General features: G+C 41.3%; 3 protein-coding genes and 1 long non-coding RNA gene across 5 annotated transcripts; 3 read left to right on the top strand and 1 right to left on the bottom strand.

The window, feature by feature from the left end:
- The first annotated feature begins 435 nt into the window (after positions 1 to 435).
- Positions 436 to 4,911, top strand: wdr76 (WD repeat domain 76). Its single transcript, XM_088371515.1, has 15 exons — positions 436 to 622; positions 1,109 to 1,225; positions 1,419 to 1,499; positions 1,573 to 1,659; positions 1,724 to 1,785; positions 1,908 to 2,025; positions 2,113 to 2,205; positions 2,345 to 2,385; positions 2,465 to 2,615; positions 2,714 to 2,872; positions 3,050 to 3,165; positions 3,254 to 3,352; positions 3,422 to 3,571; positions 3,657 to 3,710; positions 4,032 to 4,911. Exons 1-15 carry the CDS (start codon positions 584 to 586, stop codon positions 4,285 to 4,287), a joined length of 1,623 nt encoding a protein of 540 aa, XP_088227641.1. The 5' UTR covers positions 436 to 583; the 3' UTR covers positions 4,288 to 4,911.
- A 38-nt stretch (positions 4,912 to 4,949) lies between these two features.
- On the bottom strand, positions 4,950 to 22,580 carry LOC148400829 (FERM domain-containing protein 5-like). The gene is made up of 14 exons (XM_088371514.1): positions 22,267 to 22,580; positions 12,107 to 12,211; positions 11,983 to 12,025; positions 11,777 to 11,855; positions 10,708 to 10,805; positions 10,350 to 10,473; positions 9,896 to 9,983; positions 9,696 to 9,784; positions 9,558 to 9,621; positions 9,398 to 9,489; positions 9,251 to 9,325; positions 9,105 to 9,173; positions 8,912 to 9,018; positions 4,950 to 7,801 (listed from the first exon to the last, which is right to left on the bottom strand). The coding sequence occupies exons 1-14, from the start codon at positions 22,366 to 22,368 to the stop codon at positions 7,242 to 7,244; spliced, it is 1,695 nt and encodes a 564-aa protein (XP_088227640.1). The 5' UTR covers positions 22,369 to 22,580; the 3' UTR covers positions 4,950 to 7,241.
- On the top strand, positions 5,208 to 20,656 carry LOC148400830 (uncharacterized). Its single transcript, XR_015857597.1, has 4 exons — positions 5,208 to 5,236; positions 10,722 to 10,826; positions 11,012 to 11,091; positions 16,014 to 20,656. It is a non-coding gene; the product is annotated as an uncharacterized LOC148400830 (long non-coding RNA).
- An 829-nt stretch (positions 22,581 to 23,409) lies between the features above and the next one.
- On the top strand, positions 23,410 to 27,006 carry cry5 (cryptochrome circadian regulator 5). Of its 2 annotated transcripts, none has more exons than XM_088371576.1 (11): positions 23,410 to 23,524; positions 24,140 to 24,356; positions 24,434 to 24,628; positions 24,885 to 25,003; positions 25,073 to 25,227; positions 25,335 to 25,475; positions 25,555 to 25,722; positions 25,796 to 25,936; positions 25,997 to 26,148; positions 26,388 to 26,608; positions 26,695 to 27,006. In XM_088371576.1, the coding sequence occupies exons 2-11, from the start codon at positions 24,142 to 24,144 to the stop codon at positions 26,751 to 26,753; spliced, it is 1,566 nt and encodes a 521-aa protein (XP_088227702.1). In that variant the 5' UTR covers positions 23,410 to 23,524; positions 24,140 to 24,141; the 3' UTR covers positions 26,754 to 27,006. The 2 variants fall into 2 exon arrangements, with proteins under 2 accessions (XP_088227702.1, XP_088227703.1); XM_088371577.1 differs by having other exon boundaries at positions 23,452 to 23,524; positions 24,110 to 24,356.
- Positions 27,007 to 27,577: the final 571 nt, after the last annotated feature.

Here is a 27,577-nt window from a genome sequence, read left to right as displayed (position 1 = left end):
TTGTTTTGCAATGAAATCATTCCTTGATGAAAGATATGCAGAATGCATGCACCGTGTTTGGGGATTTAAAGTAATACAATCTATTTTTTGTTTTGTTTTTACTGTGGTAACATTTTATAATTAATGCAAAATATTTCATCATTGATTTATTTGCGTATTTAGATATTGTGTATTCTGTATATCAAAACCGTATAGCAGCATTTCACATTTTAATTTTTCTTTCTTTTTTGGGGGGGGTAATTTATCATAATCTACGATTTACAAATTCTTGCAGTATTTACTGTGATTTTGCCAAATAATAGCGGCAGAACACACGTGTGCGACAAAGCAGTTTGCGGAAGTGACGCTCAATTTCTCGGACGTTCATTGGCCAAGAAGACCAAAAGCACCGACCTTTATTATGACGACACCATAAAATTGACCAATAAGATGCCGCGACTCTGTTTCACAACACGCCATGGAGAACTCGTTATAAAACGTAGGACGCGGCAACTCTCGGTGTTTCAATTTTAATAGTTGACTACAAGTAGAGGACCGCGGAGCCGGTACCTCTGTAAATTCAACCGTTTTATCAAAAACCTGGATGGCGACTAAAGGTTTCAAGCACAACGCTGCCGATAAGGTAACGCTTGTTTAGGACCGAGTTTCAAAGGCCGCTTTGCTTCGAGCGTGATTCTCGACAGCTTTGACGACTATAAAACGTCTTGTCTGGTTTTTATAAGGTTGCTATCATAAACAAAAATGCGAATAAAATTACTTCTACTGGGAAAATTTCATATTTACAAATACTACAGTGATGTCATGTGAGCTGAATGTACTGTGTATTTGGAACTGGAACTCTGATAAACACTTTTTAGACTAAATATAAAAACAATTTCCTTCGAAGGTAAATTTGCCAAATGATGTATGAAGGTTTTTATTTCTCCTTATGTGTCACTCCTAACTTTTAGCTTTGTATTATTTATATTTACATGGATAGTAATGACATTTATTGAAGCTATCTTTTCTTTATCACTGTTCTGTACTCCAATAAAATACAATGTTTAAGTGGTAAGGGGGGAAAAGTGCACAATGATGACTGAGGCATTTGTTGTTGTTCACCTGGTAGGAAATGATGCCAATTCAGATGAATGGACTCCGGAAATCATCTCGAACCGCCTCGGCTTCCAAGCGGCTTCGCTACTCTCCTCCTCTTTCTCCTGCTGCACCACGACACAAAAGTAAGGTGAGGTTCAATCAACATGACCAACGACAAACAGAATGAAGACAGTTTGGTACCCAAACAAGAAGGTACAAATGCACCAAGATAATCTAGAAAAAAAAGGTTCCAGTGTGTCTGGTTCTGAATTGATAGATTGTTAAGGTTGAACGAGGAAAGAAAAAACAATCTTTGTTTCATTTTTGTCCAACATCTTTAGAAGCGCAACATGGTAAACATACAACGCAAAGAAAAAGAAGACTCTTCAGATGCTGAAAATAGCGACGGAGATGTCGCAAATGTAAGTATCGATCAAATGGATTAAATGTTCATAAAACTTGTGCACAACGTTTATTATACGTTTGTCTCGACAGGGTATAGGACTCTCGGCGTATGAGCTGGAGCGTCTGGAGAACATTAAGCGGAATCAAGCCTTCCTTTCCTCGATCAAGCTCCTACAGGTAGATCTCACGCTCATCTCCATTTTTTTTCTGCGTGGTTAATCCTTGGTATTTGTCCCTGAAGGCATCCAAGGAGTTAAAGCAACTGTCAGCAAAACGGCAGCCATCACAGAGGGGGCTGCCAAGGTTTGACAACTATTTTCATATGGTGTCTTTATGATTTGTTCCCTGATTCAGTTTCAAATCAACAAAGGTTTGAGTGCGTGTAGCCTCGTTGCATCTGCAATGCTCCTCTTTTGTGGTGGCAGGTCACTCCCAGTAGTAAAAGAAGTCCTCCCGCCTCGAAAGTCCCTGCGTCTCCAAAACAAACAAGCAGAGGTCCTCACTCTTCCCCCTGAACCAAGAGGAACAGATATCGTAAAACAGGTTGAGCCCCAAAAGGACTTTCTTGCACTCTACCTCTGTCGTGTCTTTTCCATCGTCTGACGTGAGTTGTTTTGAATATTTTCACAGCACAAGAAGCCTGCAGGGCCTCTACCTATCGAGCCAGTCAACATGGCCGAAGGAAGCAAGCTACCGCCTCAAGTTCTCCAGCTCTGCTTGGAGGTAAAGACGCCAAAACAGGGTTGCAAAAAGGCTGGAAAATGTCCAGCCAATTCCATTGGGAATTGGATTGGAAATGTATTGCCTTGCACCCAAATGAATATAAAATAGAAGTCAATGAAATGTACTTTTCTCCTTTCAGGTGTCTTCAGGAGAAAGAAGAGTGGAACGTGATTTGAAAGAGTACGTTATTTTTTTTATTTTAACTCATGTGATTCCAAATTGGCAAAACAAATACTGAGAAGTGAACTCTTTGTTAAAGGTACTGCTCTTCACTGAAGAAGATGAAGATAAGTGAAGCCCGGGTGGCCAAAGTTGTGACGGGCCGCATTTTCTCAGCGGCCTTCCACCCTGCTTCCGCGAGTCTCCTGGCCGCTGGCGACAAGAATGGCCAAGTGGGCCTCTGGAGTGTGGTAGGTTTTCTTTTCATTATTTACATATGTTGGTAACATTAGTGATTTTCTTTTTGACCAAAGTCTGCTCTCCTTTCCCTCTGTGATTCCTCCCTCAGGGTGCCGACTGGGGCAACGACGGCGTTCTGCTGTTTGAACCCCACGCTCGCCCGGTGAACTGCTTGGCCTTCTCCAAGGCTCAACCCGCTCAGCTGCTGAGTCTCAGTTATGATGGATCCCTGCGCTGCATGGATGTGGAGAAGGGCGCCTTAGATGATGTGAGATATGTTTTAGTCCCTTTTGAATTTGAAGTGGGGAATCAATCGGCGATCGGCTCATGTTTGAATCTCACAGGTGCACTGTACGGAAGTGTATGTTGTAACAGGTCTGTCTCGACTGTATTTGCCTGCCCGTCTCGCAATCCGGAGGGATTTATGAAATAATTGTGTGTTTAGGTATACAACATGGAAGACGACCTGAAAACCTTCGACTTCCTGTCACATGATTGCTCGACGCTCGTGGTGGGGCACTGGTGTGGAAACGTCGCCATTGTGGACCGGCGTACACCAGGGTAGTGTATCGATCGTTCTGCGCTTCACGTGTGTCTCTGAGCTGTTCATTTAATAAATGTTATAATAAACGTTCCTATGTCCGAGCAGAACGTCGCACGAGTCTCTCCACTCGCTGGACCCAAAGGTTCTACGCTGTGTCAGCGTCCATCCAGTACAGCAACAATACTTTGCCGTGGCTGAGAGCAGGTAAGGAAGGTCGACAGTGCATGTGTATCGTATACGTATGTTCGTCATTGGCACGGAATTGATCTTCAGGGTGGTGAACATTTACGACGTGCGGTGTTTGAAGACAAACAGCCAACCGGTGTCCCAGCTCCAGGGTCACGCTTTAAGCATATCCAGCTGTTACTTCTCTCCATGCACTGGCAACAGAGTGGTCACTTCTTGTATGGACAACTACATCAGGTGCGTGCTCGTCGTCACATCCATCCATCCATCCTGTACTTCATACAGCGGACGGCTCCTCTCATGTCTTTTTTTTTGGAAACAGAGTATATGACACATCTGCCATGATCACCGAAGCCCCGCTGCTGACATCCATAAGGTACGTATGTCCTTTGCGCAATGCATAACAATGCTGACTCAGCAACCATCATATATACTGTTTTTACATTGCTTGGCTTCATGTTTATGACCTAGAAGTGTTTTTCATGCAAGTATTTATCAAAATGATGACTTTACTGCTTCATTTGCACCAGTTCGTGATAGACGTTCTGAGTCGACTTAAACCGATGATGGGAAAACTAAAAATATAAGAAATCTGATATGTCTGGAGGGATTAAGTGTGGTGATTTTCCTCGTTTTGGTACACTTAGCAACTTAGTCAATGTTGTCAGTGGTGGAAGATGATTTATTTTGTCCGCAGCCATGACATGAGGACGGGCCGCTGGCTGTCCAAACTGTCGGCCGTGTGGGACCCCAAACAGGAAGACTGCCTGTTGGTAGGGAGCATGTTGAGGCCACGAAGGATGCAGGTGTTCCACGAGAGCGGCCGCCTCATGCACACGTTCGCCGACGACGAGCACCTTAGCACGGTGCTGTCCGTCACTGCCTTCCACCCCACCCGAAACAGCATCCTGGGCGGCAACGCGTCGGGACGCCTGCATGTCTTCGCAGATTAAAACCTCGCCACTCGTTTCAGCGATTACGTCGATGGCAATCATTCAAAGATCAGAGTTTAAAATAAGTTACGTTCAGCAGAACCTAGTCCTTTATTTTTGTGTACCTTTTTCTAAATGATATTTTATACCAGTGCAAACAAATGTTTATGTTTGTGATACGGTGCAGAGGCTTCGAGATATTCTTTTAAACCTGATCCAATAATTAGCTGGCGTTCATTTCAAGTGACAACCTCAAGATGGCGCTGTCGACATTCATGCTCACTGGGCCTCAATCGAGAGGGCTGTTTATCACAAATTCCAAGATACTTCAGTTAAGCTAAGAGTTATTTATCAATTTTTGTTGTGGTTGTACTGTGTCGATCATTCAACATTTTGAATAATCCAACATCAGTCTCCACATACTATTTGTGGTTGCTTAAAAGGTTTTGAGTCGTTCTCGGGAATTAGTATAATCACTGTTGACACATTTTCAAGTATGTTACTGGTCAGGCTACACATTGGATTATAAAATTAAGTGTTCTCTTTCCTTGAATTTGGTTGACTGGCCAAAATGTTACCTCATGCTACTTGTTTTCCCTTGTTTTGGTTCGTCGTTTTACATCTAAATAAATACATGACACAACATTGCTGTCTGTTCCAAACAATGATTAAGATCGCAGTCATTGGCACATGTCAAGAATATATATTTATTCATAAACAGAGCACAGCAGTCTTCAGTTGAATCAATCTGTCTGGTCAGGAGGCAATAAATGTACATGCTTACAGACACTGTTCAATGTGCAGAGCCATGATGGATCGGAAGACGCACGTGCTGTAAGATCATACCATCAATCATCCTATCTGCTCTCCACAGTGATATGATGAACAGCAATCTGCATTCAAGAAAGAAGTCCTGGATTTGATTTGCTACCGACATCCATGGTCATGTGGCCGCTTCAAAACTTGCAAAGTAAGTCCATGAAGGGGCGATAAGCACAAATGAATTTGAATAACACTACAGATCCTTCATACATGCATCCACCGGCCTTCTGAGAATCATCCAGTAACCGCAAAAAACCTCAAATCTGATGATTAGGCTTCAAAACCCACACTATTGCTCTTTACATTGAAATAATGAGGCAAAAATGTAAACTTATGTGCATGGTTGGGCGTTTGTTTCCCTTTGTGTCACACCACAATGTCCTGCTAATTATGCCTTGAGAGCCTGCCCGAATCAAAACAATTTCCTAGCGCTCAAATTTTTGGTGGATCCTGCAAAATCATATTCGGACTAAACTTGGCAACGTATCACTGAATACATTACGAGTTCATATTTGCTGACTTAAATTAGTTTATGTTGTTAAAATCAACCCAATGCTTGGTGACAAGGTAGAGCATTTCCACTCTTGGTGCAAATGATCACTTATGACATCATCGCTGACCCATGACAGGACAAAAGTAATGGGACACTTGGCCAGTTCATTCTAAGTGCTGAATACAGTTGCTGGGGTTCCTCTGGGAAGACTTTCTGCACCAAACACATACAAGTAAACCTTTATGAACTTTGCGATGTGGGAACAGAAACATTGAAAGTTTAGTATGAACAAAAACATGTGAGGTGTCTCATTGCATTTTCCATTCCTATCATTGCATTCATGACACAATTGATGATGTTTTCACGCTCGCTTAATCTGAGGAGCGAAAGACAGTTACAAATTTAAGTACAATTTTTTTTTCATTTATCCAGTCAAAGACACTGCAGGCTAAGGCTAAAGCAACAATGAACAAATTTCTTTGGTGTGGTGATAAAAGTAGCATTACAACAAACAAGACTTATCTGAGGCTCTATTGCGAGTCCATTCAAAGTCTCTACAGCGTAATAATGAAAAAAAGAATTTTTACCTAATAAAGAAAAGGCTGATCTTCTACTCACCTGTGCACATTACAATGGCTGAGTAGTACTATTGCAAGTTGACAAGTCAAACACTTGACTAGCTGATGTCGGTCTATTACACAAGATGTTTGTCCAGTACATTGTACTGTATTCATGAGCATTATTTGGCTGCTAGTTTGATCTAAAACTTTCATCAAAAGTCTTTGGATGATAAAAGCGAATGGCAAGAAGTGCACAAAAAAGACTAATATTCATAGCAGCCAAAATCACTTTAACAGTAGTGCTACATTTATTATTATGACATCCCGAATCCCTTTTCAACATATGGAAGGTTTTTAGTGCCCCAAATAAAATTTAATTACGAATTTGAATGAAATGTAATTTATAAGTTAATTTATTTCTTTTTCAAATTAAATAAAAAAAAAAGCCTTATATTTTTACATTTGTATGTATTTCACTGTGGCACATAAAAAATCCTTCCTGCTACACCCAAAATTATCATATAATTACCATAAACAAATTCCTTTTCACCTCACACTTTCTCTCACCCTCAATGTTTGCTTGAAATGAGAACCCAGCATCACTTCGATTGGCTTCCGCAACATTGTCTTATAGCTGTTACCTATCCTGACAATCTCCAGTATAAGAGCTACAACTAAAATATGGACAATAATGTTCCGTTTCGATTGACACAGTCAGAGAGGCATCCCTTTATTACTAAGTTTATGTTGTGTTGACCCCGCCCCCCACAACAGAGCCCAGAGGAAGGCATCAATTGTGATACTCAAAAGGCCTTTATAACCCCTTACTTAATTGTTAGGTCCTTGAAAATCTCAATCCAAATTGATCATTATATCTTTTAAAAAAAAATTACGTAATTTCCAAATAGCATTGGAATTGGATGGTCACTATACTATAATTTCATTCATGAATTACGTTTCTAAATAATTAAAATGAACTTTGTGAAGTAAAATAAAAGTGATCCCTGCCATAGTAGCAGATGAAAAGAAAACATTGGACAATCCGTGGCTTGTGACATGGGGATAGCTTGGAAAAGGATGGGCATCTTCTTTATCTCGTTTTACTTGCTGATGAGGAGCCCTCCCATCCATCTGAGCTTACAGGCGAACCAGCGCCTCAACGGGCAAAAGTACTCAAAGTGAAACTGCTGGAATTCAGGTGTCGTGCGGATGTCTCTCAGGAAGGCGATGTCCAGGTCAGACTCTGTCAGCATGATGAGGAGCAACAGAAGAGCAAAGAGCAGTCCGATGGTCACCAGGAAAAGGCGCAGAACACTCAGGATGAACTTGTGCAGCTCCTCCACGTCACTAGGAGGGGACGGTCGGCTTTTAAGCACCCGCGGAGCTTTTCTCCCGGCTCTTTTGTCCGTCGCTTGCGATGAGCCGTCGTCTTTCTCGTCGGCGCTGTAGGTGGTGCCGTTAAGGTGCATTTCCATCCCGCGTTCGGCCACAGGTGTAGGCAGGACGCTATCCAAGGGGCTGTAGGTCTCGTCGGAGATGACCGCCGATGCGCTCGCCTCTCGGCCGTCCACCGTGTGGCCGTGGGAGGACAGGAAGGAGTCACCGTGGGAGAGGGAACGCACCGGCGTGGAATGTGCGCTGTCACGGAGGGACTCCAAACCTGACAAGATGGCAAATGGGATGCAAAAGCTGAACCATAAAAAAAACGAAAAATATATTTGCCTGTGCTGCGGTGACATGAATGAGTCTGATGAGTACATTCTTATACGGATAGAGGAGATGTTGGATTGACTTTTAACGATCTTCTTAAGAAACCAATCAATGACTTCACGCACCAAAGACGCGGAATTCTATTCCAAGGATAAATGACACCTCACAACCCAACAGCTCGGAAAATATTACAACGAATAGGAAAATCTCCAAGAGGTCCAGAAAATGGTTACCTGGACGGCCATTTGTGGGTACAGCTAGATGGACAGGACCCTTGGACCTCTGTCCTGGTGCAGGCCCTTCCGTGAGGGAGGGGAAGAGCGGAAGAGCCCCCAGAGCCTTGCCCATCAATCGGGGTCCCAGAGACAAAACGCGCACCTTCACATCGCGATAGCAGTGGTTGACCATACGCAAGTGAACGTTCACTTTGGTCTCGATGCGGATCAGACACTTGACCATGGTTGAAGGTGAGCGGTAAGAGCTTGAGGATTCCCGCTAACTCCGTCTTGCCTCCAAAAATGTTCCGTGATCGCAGCTAAGGATCTAAGCGACCATCCGCTAGCGTTCACACTACCAGCTTGAGAGCCACAATCAGACTGACGGAAAAGACAAGGCCTGGGAATGTGGTCCACTCCAATCCTAAATCCCCCCGCCCTTCTCATGTTAACCATGACACACTCAGCAGGAGCTATATTTAGATAGTGAGAATTCCAGCGCAGACAGAGCGACATGACAAAACACCCGATAGGGATCTGAATCAGTTCAAGGTCAGATCCTAGTCAGGACAAAACAGCAGTGCAGATGGTCCAAATTAATTAAAGAGGACATGCTATGGAAAACTTGACATGGAGAATTCTTCAGAGTCTCCTGAAGTTCCTGATTTTTCCACAAAACATCACTCGATTTATCGATTCTTAAATTGTTAGAACAAGAAGCCCCAAAATGGAATGTGCAAAGAGCAAAATACACGCATGGACAAAACTACACTTTTAAAACCTTCTTGGAATAGTTCACCACCCTACTAGCACATTTATACATGTGCGAGTGTTTTTTTTTTTACCCTCCATGATGGAGATGTGCACCGCTCTCCGTCGTGTCCTGGGCACGCTCGTCAAACGTGGGCCGTGCGTGATGGACGGACAACTCCTGCTTGGCACCATGCCCGCCCTGGAAAAACACAACACATTCCACAATCTAACCAAGCAAACACAGACCAATCGCAAAATAGAAAACTAAAGATTCTGAATTCTCACCTGTGGATTTCAGGCGGGTCCCTTTTAATTTTGGCACTTTGTTCCATCACCTCCTTTGCAACTTTTCCACTGCAAAGACACATTGTCATATTCATATTGTGTATATTATCGGCTACGCTACATATAAAGAAAAGTATCAACCCCACCTGTATCTAAATCGACTACCCTTGAAGAAGAGATTGCTACTGGACACTGTGCGCACTTGACTGGACTTCTCTAACCTGATCGAGAAAACAAACAGACTCTTTATGTCTTGAGGACGTTGAATAGTTTCTTTAGGTCCTGGGACTTACTTGTAGAAGGCTTGATTCTCCACGCCACACTTCCATAGGTGCTTACAAGCCTCAGGTGTGGGCGCAAAGTAAGTCAGTATGATCTTCTGATCCTAAAACACACGCAAATTCATTTTTAATGACATCAAATCTAAAGATGATCAACGTTTGCATCTCGTACCTCGGTTTGATTTGCATAAATATGGAATGTCTTGGCTTCAAACTTCAGCTTGGTCACCTCATCCCTGACAACATAGGAAGCTCCAAGTTTGTATTCACTATGGTTCTCCATCCTTCGTCGTCCGGTAGTTGCACTCACCACGTAAGGATGTGAATCCTCCTGTTCCCTTGCAGAACAGTGAATCCAAAGGGAGTGAAGGCCAGGAATGCTGGATTCCCAGATACATCCTGACACCAAAAACATGACAATGAACTGAAATTTCTGATAGATCTGTTGTTGGTTCATAATCACAAGTTACACTTTGTTAAGAATCAAGATGAATTTGAGATGATGCACACCTTGCATGGATGCGGGTCCACGCCATAGGTCTCCAACATCTGAGCCTTTTGGAGGAAGTTGAGCTCTGACGTTTCAGGACTTTGACCTCTGGAAAAAACAACAAATATCCTCTGGCCAGTCAAATTTGTCAAGAGTGTACATGGACAGATTTGTATTTTTCTATTGGTTAAATAGTTAAATCCAATTATATTTATGCAAATCCTAATTGTCCAACTTTCTGAAACATTCTCAGCTTCCTTGAGCACACACAGCTTTTTGAATTTCCCGGTTCAATCTGTGTCCATTTCACTATGTCTGTAATCTGATGCATGATCCATAAAGGTTGACGGGCAAAGGCTCTTACTTTGATGACAAGGTTAAAGTTAACATAAGCTGCTTTAACCTTCTCCGTATATCATGTCACATCTCCGAAAGTGTAGCAGGAGTGACGCACGAAGCAAAATATTCACTTACATCAGCTCTGTCTTGTGGATGTCGGCAATCCTCCTTTCTAACTTCTCAGAGTGTTTGGGGAAGAACTGAAACTTGGAGCTGTAACCTTCCGGATGTTTTCCAGGGTCATAGTCACCAATTTCAGCTGGTTAATAGAAACAAATCGTGCAAGCATTAATATATTATTTTTTTCACAATTTTCACAATTAGTTTTCCTTCATTTGTTTGAGCAAACAGCTTGTAATGCTCATTACTGCCCCCTGAAGGCCCAACGTTGTTACATATCAACCACAATGTTTTGATGGTTTTGTTTTCCACTAGTTAAGTCTTGTATCCACTTATATGACTCCTAGTTTGAATTAATTCAGCCATATGTTACCTTGTAAGATATAGGCAGCCAAAAGAGCGGCGTCCGAGGTCTTGCACAGCAGGCGGCCATGGTAGAGGTCCCTCTTCACCTGCAGGAAGACCAGATATCTGCAGCGTGGAAGAACACAGGTTGGAGCTGTTATTATTATTGCAGTGATTAACTTCTATTTGTGCATTTTATAAGCTTGACGTGGTTGTCCAATGGGAGACTGTTCATTAAAGTGTTTCTTTCCAAGCTGAGAGGTCATAAAAAGTGCACGTATTAAACCTTTTTGAGTTGACGGAGCGCTACTTTCCTTTAATTATTTTTGCAGGCTTTTATTGGTGTCACCGAAGTCAATTCAAGTGGGCGAGCTGCTCTCCCTTGTTGGCGCCGTCAAAGCAGAGCCAAGCTGTGAGTATTCTGTGAGATTTATTTGTGGGCAGGCGGGGGGAGGGGGGGGGGAGCTCAGAGGCTCTGTGCATCATTTGTTAAATTGTCAGGTAGGCCTCAGAAGGGGCAGCAATAGAGCAGCGACAGCGGCTACTTTTATAGACACGACATAGACAAAAATATTGGGACACGTCGAGTTCAAACAAAAGATTAGTTGTGTTTCGCTTTGCCGTATTTGGGTTCATTCCAACACCGCGCCAATATTGGAGTTAATCTAAATTGTATGTTTGGAACCAAGCCACTATCATTTATTTAAAAACCTTTGTGTGCTGGGATCATTTAATGAACTTAATTAGAAGTATGAAAGGCAATGGCCTTTTATAATCATGCAGGGTACAGTTAGATAGAGCCAAATGTGCTCGAGACGATGAAGCAGCGCAGCGTGAGCCATATTCATACTTTAATAGAAAGTAAAAGAACATCTTAGAGGTAGGTACCTGCAGGAAGAAAACACATCGCAAGAATAAGTCGTTATTCACCCACGCCGTTTTATGAAGCAACTTTAAGTGGATTTGAGAAAAGCTCCTCTGCGAGATGGAACCAGCGAGGCGTGAAAATGTCGCATCGCTCTAGTTCAAATGTGCATTCGTGTGAGAAAAAAGCGAGCTGGCATGCAAAGAAGACGTGTCATCTCGTCATGTCCTACCTGGTGATTTCCTCCCGAAGGGCGGCAGGGTCAGGCGGGTAGAACTTGACACGCAAGCACATAGTGAAAGGAGGCTGAGCTATAAAACATCACAACATGGATACTTTTAAGACTTTTAGTACACACATTTTTTTTTTGTGGCCCCAATATTCTCCTATGTTATTTCGGAATGAATGAAAGGGTTAGATCATTTATCAAATACTCACATTTCATTTGTTTGGCAATGGACTTTGAAAACTCCAACCAGTGCTGCAAGGTAGAAAGGAAATTTTATTATATTATATTTTATACGAGTATAATTATTTATTTATTTATTATGATTTATGATACCCTCTGCTTGTCGGGGTCCACATATCTGATGCCGAAGTAGTCTTTCTCCAGCAGGTTGAGGTGGTGGCAAATGAGGTCAAACAGGTACTGCCCCTTTGCATCCCGCTACGAGAGAGTGGCACACATATTTATTTATGCACTTAAATTAAAAGAACATTACGTATGGCTTTGTTGACAAACAGTTGGGATTCTAAAATCCATCGAAAATTAAATTAACCAAGTAAATCTTTATATTTATATCTGAAAACGTGTAACCGCCACTCTGTATTTTGCGAAATTATGATGTACAAAATCGCTAATTTACATAAATTTGTGTACTTGCTTTCTATACTTAAGGCTCAATTGCCACAAGTCAATGTTTGATATAATCAATAAAAGAATAGACAGCAACATAACAACGTTTATAAAACATAATGCCAGGCAATACATTTTAATTTGATTGCGTCCAGTATGTTTTTGTGTTATTTTTATGGGAGAAAAGGGCCACCAGACACTGTTTAAATATTTCACCATCCTCCAGGGAGGATTATGAGGACGATCAAATATTCATATTGAAGCAGCAGCCATCTGCGACGCCTCGGCTGCACCAAAAACTAGAAACAGAGCCAAGGTGCGAATAAATGAGGAAAAAAGTGCCAGGAAAAGGATACTCCATTTGACTCATTTTTGTGTAGAGAAGTTGAAAATGCAACAAACGGTTCAGATAATTAATTAATGTCCTGCAAATGCCCTAAGGTCATGATTTAATTTTAATTTTAGGACAGAGGGCTGAATAACATGCCAAATCTTGTTAAGGGAGAAGCTACCAGCTAGTTTGCTGATTGAAAAAAAAAAATGTCTTATGTTAAGGCTAAAACAAAATAATACAGAGTCAGCCTTTGTCACAATATTTACCATAAATCAAAAATTTATGATTTGATGACATCACAAACACACACATAGCCCAGTGATTCTGATTCAGATTCCGAATTGTACGACAAAGTGTCACTGGACATTTTCTTCTCACTTCTCTGTGGTCTTGTCAAGCAAAGCTTCCTTATTCACTACGACAGACCTGCTGACTCGGCTAGCAGCGGAAATAGATGTGCACATGTACGTATATAAACACACACACAAGCACACACACACTTAGTTGTAGTATTTCCACAGCAATTCCACCGCATTAATCTCCTTCCCCATCTGCTGTTTACACTTGACACCAACAAACTCCTTCTCAGCTTCTCATCACTGCTCCAGAGCTTTTCCTCCTGAGCGCTAGCCACAATTACTGCATGTGTGTGTGTGTGTGTGTGTGTGTGAGAATCATTACACCCTTGTTCTTCATGGCTGTAAAGAAAACAAAAGTGATTAGCCTATTAGGGAAATCGTCCACAACGACCTGCACAAAACTTGTCTCTAAAGTAATTAAATCGAAATCAAAACTCAAAGTTTAAACATAGTTTTGTGAATATTGTGAGACTTCAGCTCTTCCACTTGTGGCAGAGTGTTGAATAATACTAGGAATGTACACTTTTATCAATTTTTTTTAGATTTACTTACTGGGGATGATCCGATACAGATATCGGTACTAATAAAGGTGTCCCGATACTACACACCGATACCACAAGATTTGAAGATAGGAGCGATGTCAGTTGTGTGGAAATAGGCAAGGTGGATGATGAATTCTACTAAGGCTCCCGTTAGAAAGCCGCGACACGGGCTGCTGCTTGCATTCCAGATCCAATTTTACAGAAAAATCTTCCTAACATTATACCAATTGGTGGTTACACGACTTTAAACAAGGGGCAGCACTTGAAACCTACCAAAGGAAAAAAGATGAGTCAGCATTGAGCAGTTCTATCCGCCAGAGTCTTGTGAGTTAGAAGTTGAACAATCGGGGGAAAAAAAAAAAATGTCTAAGGCCATTTGGTACTGGTACTGCTTTTTTTATTACAGCCATAAATAAAAGTCATAAACCAAAGGATAAAAATAAACTAGAATCGGACCGAATGTTTTTTTTATGCTGTTTTGTTGTTGTCAGGCCTCACCTCGTGTTCGATTAAATATTGAGACCTTGGGAAACACCACATCAATAAAATATGGCGTCATTTTTTTTAAAGCTGCAAGATGAACATTTCAGAAAAAAAGTCAAATATCCTTTCCTTAAGAGGGTCGGATTCTCGTACTTTAGGCTTCATGGCATCCTTTAATAGATTTCTATTCTGGAGTTCTTTTCAATCTCATTTTTGTATGTTGTTGCAGTTCTGCAGTTCCCTTGTGCCATTCTGTCCTCGAATCTCTTTTTACTTGGCTGACAATAAAATGCCATCCCTGCAATTGCTCCCTGCCAACATTTTTTTTCTTTTATACAGCCACAGTTTGTTCAACCAACTGTCTTTTTGTTTCGGAAACATACAAAGCCAAGTCACATTTCTCAATGCCAATCCGACTAAATATCTGCGTCGAAATGACACGACACACCAAACACAACCTTGTATGTCATGAACACATTTTCATAGAAGGGCCTTGACTTCAGCACTCATTAGAGCAGCCTCGAGCAAGCATTTGTACCAGCGCGGCATTGAGCTGTGACACCACCAACATGGCTTTGCGCAGTGAAAAGTGCCAACGGTCGATACTGTCACCCTGACTGAGCACCTCAGCGGGTCAAACGCGTTACTGATCACAGCCCGTGATGGCGCTTGGCGCCTCGCATTTGCTGCGTTCGCATCCCTCCCGCCGACGAGTATTTTCCGAAGGGCAGCGTGAAGTTTCAGATCCGAAACGCTGCGCTCAGCTTTACAACGCTTTTATTTCATCAGCCACTGACAAATGCTATGCACACTCCTGGCAATGAAATCTCACACTTTGCTTCCTCCTCGTAAAAAAGATGTATTATTATGAGGGAGCCTGACAATGTGGCTGCATGAATGTTTTTTTTGAATGGAGGGCAGGTTTTTTCCAAATAATATATATTTTACATTTTCAGTAGGATTGGATATTGACGTGTGTTGAATTTCATTAAAAAAACATGTATATATATATATTTTTAAATATATATTTTAATGAAATTCAACATATCAATATGTTGAATTTCATAAAAAAATATAATAATATAATGTATAATATAATATAAATATAAAAAAATATATAGAGATATAGTATATATTTTTTTAATTTTATTTTTAATGAAATTCAACATACATGTTACATATTCAATATACAACCCTACTGAAAATGTATCTGTCGAACAAAATTATATTGTGTCAATTACATTTTTAAAACAATACAAATATAATTATATAATTGATAATGATAATTATAGAATTGAATGTTTTTTTAGCAATGTTACAAGGAACAGTTTCCAACATGGGACCTGTAATGAGGAGTTTTTTCTTTGCCAAATCCTCCGCCCTCCCTCCAGTTTTGTCACGCTACTACCCCCGACTTGAGTACCATCCATCTCTAGTGACAATGAGTACAAACCAACTCTTCTTACTGGATGAAAGTCTCATTTCATCACATCAATATAACCCAGCCTGCAGGATCCCATTATAGTGGAACACCGCTTGAGCCTGCGCTCACTTGTCCGACTTGTCAAAATAGAGAAATTCATAACATCTTAGATGCTCTGTCAAGCTTTATTCAACCTATCAAACCAGGGGAACAAATTCTAAGTCATCTATTTGCCACCTCGAGGCTATCCAGTATTATGTGCAACATAGAGGCAGTGATTATTTATGCTGAACATTCTGAGGTTATAATCCAATTTAGCACAAATGAGTTCTTAATCTCTTTACGTTCCACACAAAAAAGGCACTTTTTAAAAAAATATTGCAGATTATATGATATTTGATTTCTGAATGATGCCATTTTTCCTAATCCTTTTGAGTCCAAAAACATAAAATGCAATTTTTTATCTTCACAGTGGACCTGTCTAGCGTGGAAAAGCGAGCAGCAAGCAGCCAATTAGTTGCAGAGCTTCACCAAGCTCACGAGAGCACAAAGGTATTGTTCATGATGGAGGTATGAGTACTAATTGATTATTCTGCCCAACCCTCGTATTGTCTGTCCAACGATTGAAGACGCATAGCGACTGCTTGAGTTTAGAAGAACTTTTGAGACGTGAATATTTTTGTGTCGGCCTGCGTGTTTTTGAAGTGTGACCTAGAAAACGCGTTCTGATAAATTTGCGTAGCAGTGCACCGAGCTAACAAAGGGAGTCTGTTTATGCATTTGTGCACAGTCAGATGAGATTCTAAAGCCGATGACTAATTAATGAGCTCACTCGTTTATATACATGACTGGGGAGAGCATCGCAACGTTGCATGAGACAGCATCAGCAAAAAACTTCTTTTCAGACATGCTTGTTCCTTTAGGGAGATAATTGGGAAGCCCTAATTGGACTAAAACGGGACATCATTTTCCATTTTCTGTCCATGTTGGAGGGTTAGCGTCGTTTTTGTTGTCGAGCACGGCGGGGGAATTTTTCTCCTGAATATCAAATAATCATTCTGATGGTAAAATAGCTCCTGAGTGGGCACTCTTGTGGAATGACTCAAGTTGAAGGTGAGCGATCTCACAACAAGTATGGATTCCTAAATTCCGCGAGGCCTTCACAGGACTATATAAAAGCTCACAAACAAAATGGATAGCTATTAGCTTAATGAAGTTAAAATGCCAGCCAAGCGCTTTCCAACAATCCACAAACACGCCTTTCATTTCTCGGCATCCTCACATCATCCGGCATGCACGTTAAAGCTCGTCGTCGGCTCAGTGAAGACACTCAGGAAGCAGAGTGAGGTTCAGCCAAGCGGCAAGGTCACCGTGACCTCTAGTGAGGAAGTAAATGATGCATCTTGGAGAAGGGAGGGGCGAGCAACTTCTATTTTGGTAACTGTTAGAACACCATGCGTGTTTTAGATACAAGATAGGCGGGTTGCTTTTGGCAGACCATCCTTCACAGGTGCCCCCTCCTGCTCTCAAAATGGCTATTAACCCCAATTTAAAACATGCCAAATGCTTTAAGGCCCACCATCCCAGAGGCGACCGCTAAACTGGGCCAAGAGAAACCGACAAGGGACGTTGACTTCATCAATTGAAAGTTCAGAGGGAGGTTATTAGCATGCACGGAAGCGAGCGTGCGCGTGGCTGCCGCAGAGCTCGGCCAAACAGCAGCCTGACGACAGCAACTGTGGAGTAGTGATGCAATAATCTTGTTACCATGGAGACCCGAGGTTCCCCAAAAAAAAAAAATCCAAGGACGGTGGAAAGTCACTCTGCTTGTCTGGCTAGGCAGGGACACTGCTGAAGCCATTCGCATCAATATGCTTGACACGCTGTATTTTCACGGCCGAATGTGTTTTTCATAGAATAAATTCCATGCATGGTATAAAACTAGATTGTCCATGCTAGTCAGAAACTTGGAATTAGCATTCAATGGCTTTCATACATAATGGATTTACTCATGTTGTTTGTAGGTCTCTGCTCATTTATGCTGGAAAGCCAGACTAATGCTTTAGCGATTGCTCTGGTGGGGATTGATGCGCATTTCTTTCTGAGGCGGGGCAAAGAAGGAAACAATCGGTGAAAAATATACGTCTTGAAATAAATGTTTCCAGTGCCGTCGGCTGCTGGGGTTTTAATGACCCTATTAGTTTCTATTTTTTTTTAAATTGAGTTGACGCCAACAAATGTCAAAGGGTATGTTAAACTATTGCTAGATAAGTTCGAAGTTTTATGGTGGCTGGAACATATTATTTCAATTTGTATTATTTTCCAATTTTATGCATTCTTTATATGTCTCAGAAAATTAGAATATTGTGATAACGTTTTTTCATTTTCTGTAATGCAATTAAAAAAAACAAAAATTCTGGATTCATTACAAATCAGCTGAAATATTGCAAGCCTTTTATTAATTCAATTTTTGTTTTTTTAATTGCATTACAGAAAATAAAGAACTTTATCACAATATTCTAATTTTCTGAGACAGTCCTGTATGTGTGTGTTTCTTTAAAAAAAAAAAAAAAAAATCCAGGTAACTGCTATAATTTATTTTCCAGCCAGTTCGCCGAATCCCACTTCCCTCCGTGTACAGATAAGCACGCCTGAAAGACCAAATTGAAATCCATCTAAATGAAATCTCTAAATCTCCTGGCTTCTGTGCCTTCTGTGCAGTGTGCTGATTAAGATACGGAGAATCTCCAGCAGCTTTTTAATGTTGATTTCCTGCGATTCGAGTATATCGGTCATTAGCATGCGGTCCACCTCTGAGACGTGTAAGAGGAACAAAGAGTCCCCGCTGGACAGCTCCTCTTTCTCCTTTTAATTTACAGACACTTCACATGGAGAAAAGTGCACAGCATATACTAAATGGGATCTGCAAGTGAGACAATGACGACCACAGTTGGCTGCTATTGGAAAGACGACGGGCGGCTTATCGAGGAAGAGTGCTTAATATTCCATGCGCATAGAGTTGCTCCACTATAGCAAGTGTTTAAAAATAGACCACGGTGCACTGAGCTAATGGGACTGGTGTTCTGGGGGCCTCAGATAAGGCTGAAAAGTGAGATGAATGCTTTACATGGCCAAACCAGAAAATACTTTTCTCCAAAAACAAACAATCCGACTCTGAACGATGCCGTGATAGGCTGTCTGCTTGTAGGTGTGGCTCCATTTGTGACTAATATCAATTGGTCATCGTTTTCAGTAAGGCAGATTTTCACAGCTCTCGTATTGGCTCTTATTAGATTGTAGATGTGTTTTGTAATTGAGTTTCCTGCCTCATCACATCAATGAATTACAATTACCGTATTTTCCGCACTATAAGGCGCATCGGATTATAAAGCGCACCTTCAATGAATGGCCCATTTTAAAACTTTGTCCATATATAAGGTGCACCGGATTATAAGGCGCACCTTCATTGAATGGCCCATTTTAAAACTTTGCCCATATATAAGATATATACATTTGGCCCGCCGGCTGAACTTTGGACACGCCTGCTGTAGTGGCTCAATATTGGTCCATATATAAGGCGCACCTGATTATAAGGCGCACTGTCGGCTTTTGAGAAAATTGGAGGTTTTTAGGTGCGCCTTATAGTGCAGAAAATACGGTACACACTCGGAAAATACAATCACATGACTATCTTATTATATTCTTACACACACACTATTTCCAGTTCAGTGGCAAAACACTTTTATATTTCTTGGACAGTACTTTTTCCAAACTTTTGTCCAAACAAAGTCCTGAATCCACTTTGTGAATGGCACAACAGGAGGGCTACACACCGGTGACTAGACCCACCTCTGTGAAAACAGCCCCTTCTTGGTAATTAAATATCAGCAGCACAGCCCTGCAGAGTTCATGAATAACACATGAGCGCTGTGTCTGAGCTGTAAGTTCAACGCGGCCAGCTTCCAAGTGGCAGACAACTCGCCAGCCACTCCTCTGATGCCTTTGGTGCACACTAAAAAAAACTGTTCTGCTCTTCAAGCCTTATTATACCTTCTGAGAAGGAGCTCAGGCTCCGCCTCCTCATGAGTCCTCATGAGACAGACACGCTTGAACTGGGAATAGCTGATGGTCCATCATTTGAACGCACGCCAAAGAAAATGGAAAGTGACCGATGTGCACTATTGTTACTTTATAAAAAATACACAGAAGTGATATATTATTTAAATGGAGCGTGAAGAATTAAACTGTTTTTGTGACAATTTTAATTTTTTGCTTCAATTCACTGGACGAAAAAAAATTTAAAACTTTGAAAATATAACTTTGGGACAAATCGTTCTCGACTTTATAACTCCATTTATTCGAATGCGCTGGCTCCCCCTGAGATGTTTTTTGGACAACAGTGCTTGCCTGACTAGATAGTTTGAAAGCAAGTTTATGCTAAATTTAGCCATTATCATTAATTTAGTGCTGAGGTAAAGGCAACACAGACAAAAGGAGCAGACTCTTGTATATGCACACACACACACACACACACACACACACACGCGCACACACACACACACTGTGCCATTTCACTACTGAATGCTCCTCCATCTGTGAAGGTTAAATCTCTCATCATTCCACAAAGATGACAATCTTGCGTAGACCGTATGTGTACTAATTGAACTAATTGGGCCACACTTAGCACATTTTATTCTGGGCCACATCTCCCACTTGTGCATCAGACATCACATTTAACCAGAACGACAAAAATATGTTAATACTGCTTCAAAACATTGATTGACAGGATGACTTATGAAATGTGAATAAAAGCTGCAGCCTCTGTAAACAAGCGCAACAATTTGCTAACATTATGAATCCCTGTGTGTAAATTCTGCCCTTTCCTATGATTTCCCATGATGGGAATAATTGGATACGCACAGAGAAATTAAATATTTTCCCCTGTTGTGCCGTCTTGGGAAAAGTGTTGAATCGGCAAATTTTATTTCCACACTTAGGATCTTGATTAGATGAAGCGGTCTCTAAGTACTAGTTTAATTCCAAATGGTTCTTTTCAAGTATTGGACAATTGTATCCCAGAAGAAGCTATAAAGAATGCTGGAAATAGAATGGAAAGATATATTGGGACGGAAATAAACTGTCGGGTGAAGACCTGAGATTTGAATCATAACTGTGGAAAACATTATTTTTATTATTTCCCTTTTTTACATCAAATTGAAATTTCATATCCTTCACACTTGTTGATAAATGGAGAATTGAGGTGGAGAAGAACGAGAGGTGACTTCAAATCAGCCTTTCAACAATCCCCAGAGTAAAAGCACTTGAAGTTGTCAGTGTTTGAAAGGCTTTGCTTTGCCTTTGCTGTCACGTTTCGACGTTTGAAATAAACGTGTAGCACCGCTAGCCGCTGTCTTTGTATGCTGTCATCATCTCTAATTCAGCAGAGAAACGGAATCCCTAAATATGCGAGGAAGCTCCAAAACACATCATGTGACTTTCAATCATGAACTCTAATAACTTCCCCTCACTTCTCTGCATCTTCACCACTTAGGAACACATGTCTTGTCTTCATTCACGTCAATACGCTATTGATTTTCTCTGATGCGTCAAGTGCAAGGAGGAACGAGGAACGCTTTAACATAAGACCCCGAATAAGTGAGTACGTTTGCGTCGGATTGAGTATGCACCATTATTTCTTGTTAATGGAACGCAGAAGCTTCTTTGGAAACGCATTAAAAGTGCATTTGCAACAGCCTATTAAATACCACAGCACAGCAAATGATCAAATCTACAGAAAGGGTCACTAACCTTTTTGAAACCGAGTGATACTTTTGGATAAATATGAAGTTGTACACACAATTTGCAAATTTGTTCAAATATAATTAACACCAGATGACGTCAGACATGATTTTTATTTGGAAATGACGCTGAGAAAACTCTTGGCCAACTAATAGCCGTAAAAGTATTAACATTACCTATCAAGAAAGGCAACAAACATCAATATGCAGCATTTTTTGCCTATGAATTGCGTCACATGTTTACATTGTCAAGAATTTACTTGTACAATATTCCTAGGAAATCACAATGTCCCATCACTGATCACTATGTTTAAAACACCCCGGACTGGTCGCCATCCAATCCAAGCACACAATCACACTCATATGGGCAATTTAGAGTCTTGGGCGGAGTCTGTTTTAGGGAAAGTAGGAGGAACCTAGAGTAGCCTACCCAGACGAAACCCATTGCATGGAAGCAGGACAAACAAACTTGATAAATAACCAAGATTTGAACCCCAAACATTACAAGTGTGAGGCAGACATATTCACAACTCATTCAAAATGTTGGCAATCAATTACAATCAAATTGCAACACAAAACTCATCTTTGTCTTCCTTTCCAAATTGATTTATGTAGCCAACACACCTCATGAAAAAGCAGATTACCTAATCCTGCATGATAATCCTGTTTATACTAAAACAAAAAAGGCTGCATGTCTCATTCCCTCTGAGCTGCAATAACATGTTCTAATTGTTGCATGCGGTTGTCAGCTTTGGCAGTGTCCAACATTGCTGCAGAATACTGATGGGATGTCCACACCGGTGATGTCATTAACCACCCACCCCCGATTATCCTCAGACTGACTGTCTGATAACCCCCCTCCCAAAATCCAAGTCTATAAAATACTGGCTTTGTTCAAATAAGGACGTGTTGCTGCACTGCACTGACCTGGATGGTGCAGGTGTACTCGGAGTCGTCCAGCAGCCGCACGGTGCAGTTGCACTCCCGGTCCAGACTCCGGATGCTGCTACTCATCAGTCTGCTCAGCATCTTCCCAGCGGTCTGAAAACCGGACCGGGGAGGACGACGCGAGGCGCATGCATGCGAGTTAACGACGCACCGTGCTCCAGCACCTGGTCGGCGGAGGCGGCCGTGATGTGCGCCGATGGAGCATCTCCGACTGGCTGAGTGAGGAGTAGCATGCACGAGATTGGAGGTGCTGGCTGCTCAGTGGTCCACGCTAAAGTGTCACCCCCCTCCCTCCTTTTTTTTTTTTTTTTTTAACACCACACCTTCCCCTCCTCACCGTGCTACGATTGAATGCATGCCTTTGCAGCCGCCAATCAACAGCTGATAAAATAGCAGTCGTGACGGAATGGCACATGCGTGTCTGTAATAACAATAACACTGCAATGTGTGGTTCAGGAGTTAGTCGCCACCCAAACATCTAAATGCACAATTAAGTCAATTAAGCATTCAAATTAATGAATTAAAATTTGAGCGTGTTAATAGTGATATCACTTCATTCAGACCAAGTACAACCAATATGCCATTACGACTGGCACGTGATGGAAATGTGATTTTGAACAAATATTGTTTAAAATGCTAAAGCATAAACTTTTTGTGAACATGGCGTTTTGATATGTGTCATTCAAATGAAACCATTCGCCACTACAAGAGGTGGCAAATTCCAGGTCCAGAAAGTAAAATGCAGGTCTGGTCACTGCTGACATTTTCACAACTAACAACACAATTTGTCAAAGTCTTGCCTCTCATTTCACACAAAAAGCAGTCCATGCGTGTAAATTCAGGTGCTTGGTGTCGCAGCTTGAACACTAGGGGTCAGTATGTACAAGAAGTAAACGCAGCGGGTTCATAAACACACACCTTATACACATTCATTTAATTTTCAGGGTGAAATTCGGATTATTAAAGTAATGCAGCAATGACGCAGGCTGGGCTGCAAGCTGGGGCCTGTCGAGAGACTTGGAAAGATGGCACCACTGCTTTTACTGGATTTTAGCGACATCTAGTGGCCACTGTATACATCGCAAATACCGCGCGTGTGGCCACCACTTATGCCCCGCCTACATCGCCCTCTGATTGGCTAGCACATTTCCTGTTTCATAACTCAACAACGTGCCTGTTACCAAACAAATCGAGTACCAACAAGCATCGGTCGAGAGGAATAAAAGACGACTTTGAGGTAGATTCATTGACGTTGCATATTTTCTTTTTTGTCACGGTCAGTTTGTGTTCACGTTGACAAATTAATAGTGGCAGCAACTGGTTAAATCAATGCATTTTAAAATGTTTATGTCTGCATTGAGTCTTAATATCAACCACGAAGGATTGCAAGGTTTTAAATATTTTTTAAATACCTATGCAAGTTTAAATACTTTTGTTGGTGAAAGTGTAAATCAGAGAAAATATAAATAAAATTAACTTGATATTTTTCTTCAGATTAACTGATCTACTAGGAACATCAAATTTATTTATTTATTTATTTATTTATTTATTTATTTATGTATTTATTTTTATCTTAAAACAATATTTGATGTAAATGTTACAAAAGAAAATAACCAATTTGAAATAGCTTGTTTACAGCCCTTGAAACTACGTTCACTCATAATAATGAATGTAACCATTTTGTTCCATAATAGACATGCCAGATTTTTGCTATTCAACAATTGTTTTGGCTCTCTTTAGATGGTGCAGGTGTAACGAACCTTGTGGTTACTACAGTTCTAACAGTGACATATCTTCGTTGCATTTTGTGACTATTCGACAGATCTCACTTCATTCTGTCTTGTGAACACAGACATGGGGCACAAATGCATCCACTGGTTCCGTAAAGGTCTGCGGCTGCACGACAACCCGGCTCTGATGGCCGCTCTGAAGGATTGCAAGGAGCTCTACCCGGTGTTCATCCTTGATCCAAATCTCCTTGACAAGAAAAGGGTGGGCATCAACCGCTGGAGGTTCCTGCTGGGGGCGCTCAAAGACTTAGACTTCAGCCTCAGGCAGCTCAACTCCAGGTAGACACAATCAGCATTAACACTATGCTCATCATAGTTCATCATAGTAACTAATATGTTTTCGGTCTTTGCTTTAGGCTATTTGTTGTCAGAGGCAAGCCAGAGGAGATGTTCCCCGAACTGTTCAACAAATGGCAAATAACAAAGTTGTCGTACGAGTATGACACAGAGCCTTACAGCTTGTCCCGTGACCAGAATGTGGCCACCCTAGCCAAAGAACACGACGTGGAAGTCCTTTATAGAGTGTCCCACACACTTTATGACATAAACAGGTGCTTCTCCTTTTATTCAATGCAGAAACATGTTGGGCTATCTCAATACTCATTTTAGGAGTTCAATTAAAAAGTGCAACTTATTTAATACAATTACCACATGCAGAGTGAAATATTTTTCACTTATTTTTACATTTTCATTAACTTTGAATTATTAATTCATGATAGTTTTACTGCAGCATTTACATATCTAAATATGTTTCAGTCTTGAAAATACCTGAAAACACAACAACAGATACTGATTGTGTTTTCCCAGAATCATTGAGGAAAATAATGGCAAAGCTCCCCTCGTATACAAGCGCATGCAGGCAATAGTGAAGACCCTCGGCCCGCCGAAGAAGCCAATCCCGGCTCCCACTGCAGAGGACATGAAAGGTATGGAACCGTTTTTAATTTTCATGGAATAAACGCAGCATAATAAGTAATGAGGGTATATTATCAAAGGTGTGAAGACCCCTCATTCTGAAGATGACACAAACAAATATGCGATCCCGTCGCTGGATGAGCTCGGTCATGATATTGCGGAACTTGGAGAGGAACCTTTCCCAGGAGGAGAACAAGAAGCTTTGAGGCGACTGGAGGAAAATATGCAAAATACTGTAATTCCCCATCTTCATTTTGCTAGTTTACATATCTTTTCATGACAAAATAGTCACATTTTTCTTGACATTCATATTTAGTAATGTGTGAGTGTGTGTGCCTACAGGGATGGGTGTGCGGCTTTGAGAAACCTCAGACGTCTCCCAACTCTTTGAGCCCGAGCACCACGGTCCTCAGCCCTTACGTCACATTAGGGTGCCTGTCTGCACGCACGTTCTGGTGGAGGTTGACCGAAGTCTACCAGGGGGTGAGTATCAATGTGCTAGCGGTCAACCTTAATTCAAGTTTAGGTTTGGATAACCTTTGATTTTCAAATTGTCTTGCAGAAAAAGCATTCCGATCCACCAGTGTCCCTACATGGACAGTTACTGTGGCGAGAGTTCTTCTACACGGCCAGTGTCGGCGTCCCCAACTTTAACAAGATGGAGGGCAATCCCGCTTGCATTCAAATCGACTGGGACACAAACAATGATTATCTGACCGCTTGGAGGGAGGTACGATCATCACATCTCACGACCACAACGTCACTTTCTTGCATGTTATCACGAGGGCCTTTATTTTGTCAAGGCTCGGACCGGTTACCCCTTCATTGACGCCATCATGACCCAACTTAGACAAGAAGGATGGATCCATCACCTGGCTAGACATGCTGTGGCCTGCTTTCTCACAAGAGGAGATCTGTGGATCAGCTGGGAGGAAGGGCAGAAGGTAAACCTATCAAACTACATTTGAACCTCTCCTAGAAATTCATATCTATATTTACTGAAGGTGTTTGAGGAGCTGCTGTTAGATGGCGACTGGGCTCTCAATGCGGGCAACTGGCAGTGGCTCTCAGCCAGCACATTCTTCCACCAGTACTTCAGGGTCTACTCTCCTGTGGCCTTTGGCAGGAAGACTGACAAAGATGGAGACTACATCAAGTATGAATATATATATTTTTAATTGTTTATAATTATTTATAAATAAATAAAATTATTTTTATTATAATATTTTTAATTGTAATAATTTTATTAATATTATCTATTTGGTTTTATTAAAAAATTTACAATATTTTTTTTTTTAATGTGGGAAGAAGTCAGAATATCTCCAAGAGAACCCATGTTAGCTTAAAACTAAACAAAGTGTCACCATTTTTTGCTCATATCTTTAATCTTTGCAGGAAATACCTTCCCATCTTGAAGAAATTCCCCACTGAGTACATTTACGAGCCTTGGAAAGCTCCAAGTAGTGTACAGAAGGCAGCAGGGTGCATTGTGGGTAAGGATTATCCGCTTCCCATTGTGGACCATAAAATCATCAGCAAGAAGAACTTAAATAGGATGAAGTCGGCCTACGCCAAGAGGTCCGTCGACACTGAAGAATCGCCCAGCAAGAAAGAAGGTGCTCATTTTAACATGCTCACAGAGCATATGCGATATTTTGTTTTGGTCATATAACGTATTTCCCTCTGTTGCTTTGTCTTGCAGGTGTGAAGCGAAAGGCACCCTCTGTTGTGGAAATGTTGAACAAAAAAGCAAAGAAATAAGTCAAGCTAACAGATTTTCTCTTTTAGTTAGCTATTCTTTTAATGGGTTACATTGGTTTAGTTGTTTACATTGGTTATACTGTTAAGTACTTGTTTTTGTTGGTATTTTGATATGCATGTCTCTTAATACCTTTGCATACGTTTGGAGTTATTGGTGTACTGTGGAAAAGTCATGTTTACTTTTATTCCTGCCATACTGTAATGTTTGGGCCGACATTTGTATTAAAAGACATGACATGCTTTTTCCAATTAAGTAGCTTTTATGGTCATTTAACTTTTTTTTTTCAAATCTTAAAGATCCTCAAAAATAGAGGACATTGTAATTCTAGTAGGCTAACCAAAATCTCAATTGATGGTGAGGTAGTGTTGTTTGCAAAGGGCTTATTCACCTACTGGCTTTAAAATTAGTTACAAGCCTCTAACAAGTTGTACTAGTGTCAGAAGGGGAGATGCAATGGTGTAGAAAAACCTTATTGCTTTATTTAACTCAAGTGACGCAATCATTAAGAGTGTGCTGGCATCCCTTGTGTGTGTGCATGTGTGTGTGTGTGTGAGTGCGTCAGCTGTCCCGGCAAATCAAGCGTTCTCCCGTTGCCGCTTCCTCGGACCTGACACCGGTGTGAATATCCAGAAGATGATGTCATAGCTTTGACAGATCCACAAAGCTGAGCTCAGTTTCCATAGAGACACATCAAACAAGAAAACAGTGTTGCATGCATGTGAGTGCCCCCCCCCCCTCCTTCTTTCCTCTTCCTCTTTTCGCTCTCCCTGTTTATCTGCGTCGACACGTCACAATTGCAAACATTTGCGAGCGTGGCGCTTGG

The sequence above is a fragment of the Syngnathus floridae genome, chromosome 3, assembly GCF_059516105.1.
Source record: "Syngnathus floridae isolate MCC-2025c chromosome 3, RoL_Sflo_1.0, whole genome shotgun sequence".
Classification (NCBI taxonomy): domain Eukaryota; kingdom Metazoa; phylum Chordata; class Actinopteri; order Syngnathiformes; family Syngnathidae; genus Syngnathus; species Syngnathus floridae.
Note: the sequence above shows the minus strand (reverse complement) of the source record. Positions and strands in the feature narration are given on the sequence as shown.

Bases quoted from the DNA above. Each gene is read 5' to 3' on its own strand.
- cry5 (XM_088371576.1), top strand. From the start codon at position 24,142: ATGGGGCACAAATGCATCCACTGGTTCCGTAAAGGTCTGCGGCTGCAC. The intron at 24,629-24,884 runs GTGCTTCTCCTT...GTGTTTTCCCAG, and splicing joins ACACTTTATGACATAAACAG to AATCATTGAGGAAAATAATG. The intron at 25,723-25,795 runs GTACGATCATCA...TATTTTGTCAAG, and splicing joins ATCTGACCGCTTGGAGGGAG to GCTCGGACCGGTTACCCCTT.
- wdr76 (XM_088371515.1), top strand. From the start codon at position 584: ATGGCGACTAAAGGTTTCAAGCACAACGCTGCCGATAAG. The intron at 2,026-2,112 runs GTTGAGCCCCAA...ATATTTTCACAG, and splicing joins GAACAGATATCGTAAAACAG to CACAAGAAGCCTGCAGGGCC. The intron at 3,711-4,031 runs GTACGTATGTCC...TTTTGTCCGCAG, and splicing joins CCGCTGCTGACATCCATAAG to CCATGACATGAGGACGGGCC.
- LOC148400829 (XM_088371514.1), bottom strand. From the start codon at position 22,368: ATGCTGAGCAGACTGATGAGTAGCAGCATCCGGAGTCTGGACCGGGAG. The intron at 9,785-9,895 runs GTGTGCATCATC...TTTTGGTGTCAG, and splicing joins TGGACCCGCATCCATGCAAG to GATGTATCTGGGAATCCAGC. The intron at 9,490-9,557 runs GTACGAGATGCA...CGTGTGTTTTAG, and splicing joins TTTATGCAAATCAAACCGAG to GATCAGAAGATCATACTGAC.